This window comes from Lissotriton vulgaris, unplaced genomic scaffold, assembly GCF_964263255.1.
Source record: "Lissotriton vulgaris unplaced genomic scaffold, aLisVul1.2 SCAFFOLD_3794, whole genome shotgun sequence".
NCBI lineage: Eukaryota > Metazoa > Chordata > Amphibia > Caudata > Salamandridae > Lissotriton > Lissotriton vulgaris.
In genome coordinates this window covers 163433-171643 of record NW_028249516.1, presented here as the reverse complement: position 1 = coordinate 171643, position 8211 = coordinate 163433, and the positions used below count along the sequence as shown (strand labels likewise).

General features: G+C 44.5%; 1 protein-coding gene across 1 annotated transcript in view; it reads right to left on the bottom strand.

Annotated features, from left to right (window-relative positions):
* Positions 1 to 248: 248 nt before the first annotated feature.
* The window catches only part of LOC147663554 (fragile X messenger ribonucleoprotein 1 homolog), a 110382-nt gene continuing 102419 nt past the window's right edge, over positions 249 to 8211 (bottom strand). The window contains exons 5-7 of the mRNA XM_086950363.1: positions 3480 to 3650; positions 3289 to 3367; positions 249 to 370 (exon numbers count right to left, since the gene is read on the bottom strand). Coding sequence (XP_086806489.1) covers positions 249 to 370; positions 3289 to 3367; positions 3480 to 3650 — 372 coding nt within the window. The remainder of the gene's footprint in view (positions 371 to 3288; positions 3368 to 3479; positions 3651 to 8211) is intronic.

The window sequence follows — 8211 nt, the reverse complement described above, 5'->3', positions numbered from 1 at the left end:
TCTAAGGGACATTCGTCAGGACAAACACACAAGGTTAAAAATATATAATTCACATAATTTGTGTGGTATATAGTGGTTTTTTTACCACTCTGTCTCCACGTAGGTATGTTGTATCTGAAATGGATTGTTACCACGTTTCAACAGGAGTGCAGGACTCTCTGGTCCTAAGCCGCACTTCGGAACTGCTCCGTGTCTGGTGCTGGCTCTGCCCCAGGATGCGGATGACCACCTCCCAGATAGGGATTAGTCTATTGGAGCATGGTGACGGTGCTTGCCACCGACACAAAGACTGCTTCAAGGGCATATTTGGCTCTAAAGCAGAACTGGAAAAAGTACAATGGAGTAGCCTCCATGCTGTCCAGCCCCTCCTCTGGAAGGACAAAGCAAAACCAAAGGGGATGATGGACGGAGTGTTGAACATTGCAAGCACTCACCCCAGTCTACTGATCTGGGTTTAATCTATCATCATTCTTTAGCTCACTCTGCCACCACAGTTCAGACATGGCCATATGCAAATCAGTCTGACACTGTGCCTCATGGGAACAGTCCAGCCTGAACTGTCAAACCATGCCTTCCCTGGACCGGAAACAAGCATCCTGGGACCGGTTTCTGGCTAATCAGCCGTCATCAGCCAGGTTAGCTTGAATCCAGTGGAAAAGTGGGCAATGGACCCACGTCTGGGCATACCCTGCCAACTTAGATCAAACAAAGCAAAACCAAAGGGATGATGGATGGAGTGTTGAACATTGCAAGCACTCACCCCCGTCTACTGATCTAGATTTAATCCATCATCAATCTTTAGCTCACTCCACCACCCCAGTTCAGACATGGCCATATGCAAATCAGTCTGACCCTGTGCCTCATGGGAACAGTCCAGCCCGAACTGCCAAGCCATGTCTTCTCTGGACCGAAAACAAGCGTCCTGGGACTGGTGTCTGGGTAATCAGCCATCATCAGCCAGGCTAGCTTGAATCCAGTGGCAAAGTGAGCAAGGGACCCACGTCTGGGCATATCCTGCCAACTTAGGGCGAACAAAGCAAAACCAAAGGGGATGATGGGCGGATTGTTGAACATTGCAAGCACTCACCGCCAGTCAACTGATTTGGGTTTAATCCATCATCATTCTTTAGTTCACTCCGCCACCCCAGTTCAGACATGGCCATATGGGAGGAAGGGCTTACCTGTGAGTGGGTTCCTAGATTTGTCGCAGGACAAGAAAAAGATCTGAAACCACTTAATCTTTGACCATTTGGGCCCTCTGGACTTTGCTGGACTTCACCTTGGGCACTGAGAAGGCAACTGGGAAGACTCCTGCTCTCCTCATCCTGCAAGGCTGCTGCAACATCTGTTCCCGTGCTCCATACAGAAACCTTCCAAAACCTGTGCACCTCCAAGACACCTGCAGGAATCTCCCTTGAGGTGAAGGAGTCACTCCCTCGCATCTGCAGGCACCGCAACACAAATGACTGGTCTGCTGATCCTGGGCTCCTACGAACTCTGAAAGGCTCAGCAACAGAGGTCGTGGTTCTACAATTCTTTCGAGGCCTGCACTGTCTTCTCACCAAGTGTGAGTCCAGTATCCCTCATCGGAACCACGGGAACCGAACCCCTGTGCACCGCGTCGACTTGCCTTTGCCGAGGCTTTTCGACTCTCTTCACCAGAGAACTTCGGGTGCCAAGAAGCTACATATTCAAGCATCTACTGAAGCAAAGATCTTTGGCCTCACAGCATCCTTTGCAATGTGGGCCTGCATCTTTGGTAAGCTGCTCGAAGTCCATTTGCGACTTCTCTGCCTCCGTCCTGTGGGTCCTCTTGAGGGTCTTCTTTGGCTTCAGTGGGCTCCCATGCTTGCTCGGGGCCTACCCTGACTCTCCCGCTCATGGTGAGTCACTTGAACCTTGCTGGTCCTGACATTGCTTCCTTTTTGCCTACCACGTTGTTTGCGGTTGCCAAGGCTTGTTGGTGGTCTCGACAGACACGGACCCCTCAGCTCCTCGACATCCGGCGTGGGACAGCTCGTGAAATGTCCTGACAAGTGGCAGATTACAGGATGGAATATCATAAGGATCTTCAGCCCCATCATCCCACTGGTGTTACAGTTCTAAAGGGCCAGAGTCAGTTCCAAAGATATGATTGATCTTTTGCCTATAATCTTCTTCAACATGCCCTTGAATCTTTCTTGTGGATCTCTTTTGAGGAGTAGGCTGCACAGGCAAAGGAGGTAGTGCCGATGGGTTTGAGCGCAGCTTCAGCAGAGGTGGCAGTGCTGGCTACGGAGCTGATGTTGGGACCATGTAGTTGTGCACTGGTGTGAAGGCTGGTGGAGGAGCTGGTGCAAAGGGTCCCATGCTATATGGCACCATTAGTATGAACATGGAGAGAGGCTGAATGTTGTCATAGGCCAAAGAGGTGCGTTTAAAGGGTCTGAGGCCCTGGCAAAAACGCTGAAAACTACAATAGGTCACTCGGAACTCCGGGAAAGATGGTGTCAGCGCTGGGAAATCCGGTATCTGGGGTGCTGGTGCCAGTGGATCTGGCAAGAATGGAGCTGGTGCTGACTGAGTCGTAAAGTAAGAGCTAGCTCCAAAGTTGGGTTCGGCCGAGGTACAGAGGTGCCCAGGGCAGGGTTAGATGGCTCAGTTATTACTAACTACGCGTCAAGGATGGAAGACTTAACTCTGCGAGAGCGATTCTCATGTGTTCTATGCTTCTTTGAGTTACTCAGGAATGTGAGGAAGGAGATCTAGAACGAGGCATTGAACAACAACAAATCTGTTTGTCCTCAAGGGGCTATAAACAACTTGCCATCCCTCTCCTTGATGGCCTTCGAATGCCTACTGAGGCACAAGTCACATTAACGGGAATTATGGTCTGATCCCAAGTACCACAAGCATATGGAGTTTGGGCTTGTGATGCACATCTCTCCCTCGCAATTCCTCCAAAGCTTAAAGACTGAGCATTATGGAGTATAACTTCTTTCAGGAAAACGTATAACTATCTGGACAGAAAGAGCTCCAAGTCTGTGTTGTGTTGAAGGTGTAGATAAAAGAGATCTGACATTGTTGTACACGGGGTGGTTGTTATATGGCTTTGGTTAGTTCATCTGGTGCCACAGCAGCATCGATATGTAGCAAGCGCCCCTACCAGCAATGTGAGAGCTTTGAAGTTTCTGGATCCAGACTGACATCTGAGATAATTCTACAGGTGAGGAATGTATACATCAGAAATGTAACTTTCTACTTACTGGTATACCATGTTAGATGAATCCTGCTCGAAAAGATACATACCTACTAAATTTCGTGGAACTTGAATCACATCTTCAGCGAATTCAAGGTAACTTCTAGCCTTTTTCACAGCCTCGTGGTCCTAAAAATGAAAAATACAGGAAAAAAAAGAACAAAAATTTAGTAGTGCACTTTTTAACATATTTCAGTATTACCTTGAAAGGATTTGCAATGCCATACATGCTTTACTGTACCTCTCCATAGATATGAAATGTGCATGAATCTTCATCCAAATCTATTGCAGTAACACCTGGAACTTTTCTAGCTTGCTGAATAGTAGCACCGTGAGTTCCAATAGCCAAACCCATTAAGTCTTCTCGAACAACAAACTGTTCATGAAATCGCGAAGCCAGCTGCCGTGAGCTCTGAAAATAAATAGTCGAAGATATTTTTGTTCTGTCAATTACAAAAAAAAATACTTTAAACCATTTGCCTTTTTGTTCTCTCAGAACACACAATAAAAGAGGTATGTTTAGAACAAAATCACTTGTTCACAAAATTGCTGCATCTTCTAATCTAATACATAGTATTTTGCCAAAGTTAATGGGACACAAAGTTGAGACTAAGCCCGAATACAAGTTAAAATATATCTAGAAAGACACATTTTTTTACAGCTAGAACTTATGTAAGGTGTTAAACCCGACAGACCTTAGGGTGGTGGTTCCCCAAATATTATTCCTACTCACTTCCTGTTGTTGAAATTTGTTTTTGTTGGCTTTAAGACTCCTCTGCTCACCAGTGCTAAAGTGCTTGTGCTCACTACTTAAAACCTTTGCATACACCTGATTGGCACATATAATTTACTTATAAGTTCCTAGTAAATTGGTACATCATGTACCCTGGGCCTATAAATTAAATAATACTACTGGGTCTGCAGCACTTATTGCGTCGCCCACTTAAGTAGCCTTTTAAAACATATCTCAGACCTGCCATTGCAGCCTGTGTGCAGATTTAAACTGTCAACCCCACCTGGCAAAATAATCCTTTTGCCAGGCCTAAACCTCCCTTTTTAATGCAGGTTAGTCACTTAAGTTGTAGGCCCTAAACAGCTCATGGGCCAGGGTGCACTGTATTTAAAAGCTAGGGCGTGTGGTTTTAAGTTTTACATGTCCTGGAAATAAATAACTCCCAAATTTGTTTTACACTACTGTGAGGTCTACCTCACCCATAGAATAACATTGGGTTATCTTATTACATTTGATAAGATCTAACTTTTGACTGGGAACAAGTAAAAATATCATGTGTGGACTCAAATTAATCCTCTTAAATGGTAACGTCCGATTTTAGAATACAATTTTGAAAATGCCACCTTTAGAAAGTTAACACAAGGAGATGATGGATGGAACGCTGAAAGCTTTCTTTAGCTTCCAGGGCTCCGTCCATCATCTCCTTGAGCTCACTTTTAGAAAATCTGAATTTTCCCTACTATACACTGTGAGGCGTTCTAAGAGTTTCCAAATGCCGGAGCTGGTTACCTGCCCCCGCAATCAGGAATGCATATTGGGCTCAGAAGAGTGAACAATAGGACATGGGTGTAGCTGGGAAAGGCAGATCCCCTTTTACATTTCAACGGGCTGGCTCGATCACACTCACAACAGAACTTGACACCAGCCTATTGTCACCCTAGGCCACCTGGACCTGGGTAGGAGAAGGAAGTACATTTCCAAAATCAGGTGGGGGAGGGGAGTATAGCCTAGAGGTTTCCCTCAATTCAAAAGCTGGCACCAGATATAAATATTGGACCTTCTGACCAATTCTTCAGTTCACTCCTGCACCTGTGGACATTACAGAAGAAGGGCTTCTTTGTTCCCCAGAAGACTGCCCTGTTGCTTGAGGCCGGCTTTGAGCTTCAAATGTCTGCCCTGCTGCTACCACAGGACTGCCCTGCTGCTCGAGGCCTGCCTTTTTCCCCAGAGGAGACTGCCCCGCTCCTTGAGGCCTGCCTTGTTCCCCAGAAGATAGGCCTGCTGCTTGAGGCCTGTCTTGTTCTTTAGAGGGCTGCCCTACTGCTTCAGGCCAGTCCAGCTCTCTGAGAAGGAAGACTGTCCCTGCTTCCTTCGCCCCAGGTTGTCTGAGTGACTCCAAGTGTAAGTTGGCTGACCTCCTTCTCTGAGATACTTTGACACAAAAAGATCCAGGCGCCTTCCTGCAACTGCCCAGTTGACCTGCTGCAACCGGCCCTGCCGGACCTGCTTGAGCTATGATGGCCTCTGCGGCAAGATGTGCCTCCAAATGTCCTGGACCCCTAGATAGCCCCCTAGGTGGCATCAGCTGAGCTCCTTCTGTGAAACAGTTAAGTTTTAAACACTGCGCGCAGGACTTTGAGACAGTACCACTTTCAGTGAGACTAATCTGGTCTCTGTATCCGGCCCGCACGCCATCGCTATTGGCCTAAACTTGTGACTTTGTCATGATCAAGCACGATCAGATGCCAACAGTTAGCACTTCCTCTTACTTGGTGCTATTTTTGCTGAAACCTTTAAAAATGCATATCTCTGATTCTCCTGATTGTTTTTTCATCATTCTGGTCTCCTTTTATTTATTACATTTCACTCTAATTTCCAAATTGGCAACGGATATCTTTTGCATTGGGTTTCCATTTTATTACTGTTTGTGGGCTGCATACATATTTAGCATTGCGCCTCTAAGTTAAGCCTGGCTGCTTTTGTCCATTTTGTGCTATGCTACCAGATGGTTAAGCACAGGTTAATTTAGTGACTTTGCTGTTTCACCATGACAAGAATTGTGACTGTTTCTTGAGAAGGGTTTTTACCCTCCACCCCCCTGACACACCTCCCCACCCCCAATCAAAAACCCAATTTCTGAAAGAAGGTCGGCAGGGAGATTTTGATTTCTTGAAAATTAGAGAAAACTAGGATGGGTTTACATAAGCACTTTGTCTGTATCACATATAGTGCAAGGTTACTTACAACCCACAACCTAGATATTTTTTTTGATGATAACTTTATTGATTTTTGGAAAAACAAAGAAAAGAAAAAAAATTAGCACAAACAGCACAGTATACAAATTTGCACACATGACATAATTCAAATGGAGGGAGGGCACAATTATTTGTAAAGAACCACAATCAACTCCTGGAGAGAAAAGGTCTCCTTAATGGTGGGAGAGCGGGGAGTAACCTTTTCAATCCCTTCATGAAAATCCTTGACAACCACAACTTGGTGGAGTTTTCTTGTACGCTGTTATGGCTGCAAGGTTTAAAGAAGAAAACTGCAGTCCTGACTTTGCTAAATCGAGAAGATAAGGGAACACAGCTTCTTCTTAGCATTTGGTAGGATTAATTTTCTTTAACAGACACCAAATGCAAAACATCTTCGATCTGAATAAATAGAACGTTCTAAATTGAACACATCTGGCCCAATTCAAGATGTTCATACGACTTTCCATTGAATTCGGAAGCCAGGTTAACAAGCTCAGCAATGGAAGACTGAGAGGCAGAAAATAGTCCCCGAACCCTTTTAGAGCAGGTAATGCAAAAGTCCCAATAACTTTTGTTATCTGGGGTGTTGTTTGACGACACTCTCAAATGGGGCCCGCTCCTCGAGAGAAAAAGGGGGGAGGTTACCAGGGCGAATACTGCCATATTTAATTTTCCCTTTAAAATGGGCAATCGGCCAGTGGCGGCATTGCTGAAACTGTATCAGGCCAAAGGTGTAGCGATAGCCAGCTGCGGCAGCGAAATTTGGGGTTATGTCGCTTTGGGTGCACTGCAAATAGTGGAGCTTTTTTAAAACGTTCATTAGGGGTGCCTAACAGTACTTCAAATGCGGTGGTACATGGAGAACTGGGAGTGCAAGTTTTAAGTGATATATTGGCTCTACGTCCCATACTCTTTTGGCTAAACTGCTGGTTAAATAAGGAGTTAGTTCTTACCCATCAGATTCTTTCTGAAGTAATGCATCTAGATCATAGATTACCCATCCTGTGGATAAGGTGCATAAAAAATTGTTGTGAGGAGCTGGGGCGGCCGGATCTTTTTTACAAACCTGGCCGGATCTTTAAAGATGTTGCCTTTACAAAGAATTCTTTTCTTCTAGTAAGGTCTATGAGTAGAGAAGACCAAGAATTAGGCAAACAGAGTGTCCGAAATCATTTACTGTTAAAAACTGTTATGGCATTGAGCCCTATCTCACGTACCCCATCTCTACTCAAGAACGTTTTCTATTGACAAGATTCCGGTTAGACTTTTTACATTTGTTATTAGCAGTACCAAAAGGTAGCCACAGAGGCCTAGTGTTAGCACCCTGTGGGTGCCACTACAAGTCTCCGCAGGATCTGCTTCACTTAATGTTTTTCTGTAATTTTTATGTGGGACCATGTCAATATTTTTTATTTCCTCTTTTAAAAAAATTGAAATTCTCACAAGTCCGCCGAGTTCTCCTTTATCTGCAGCTGCTTCACCCTGAATGTATTTTATTTGTGATAGGATTTTCAAAAGCCGTTGTTAGGATTAGAAATAGTCTGCCAGATTGAATTGATCATGTACATTGCATTAGTTTAAAAAAAAAAATTGTATCTGTTGTGTGTACCGTGTAGAATCCTTTACAGTTTATTAATTCGTATAAATTATGCTGAGTCTTGTCGGGAGGATCTTCATGCTTGGTATACTCTTGTTGAACTGTTTTAATATGTTTTAACTATGTATCTTTTATGGTTTTAAAACTTAAAACCGAATAAAGTGTTTTGAAATTGAAATAGTCCCCGAACGTGATTAGGAGAGCTGGCCTGCAGGGCAGTCTCTTGTATGAATGTTCAGATAAATATAAAAGGGCATGGTAATACCTCTGCCACTGCCGCTCTGACGCTGTCAGAATCACTCTCATTCTGTCTTTCACTAGTTTGAGGATAATCAAAAGAATCAATAATATTGGAGAAAAAGTGTAAACAAACTTCGGACCAAAAGAC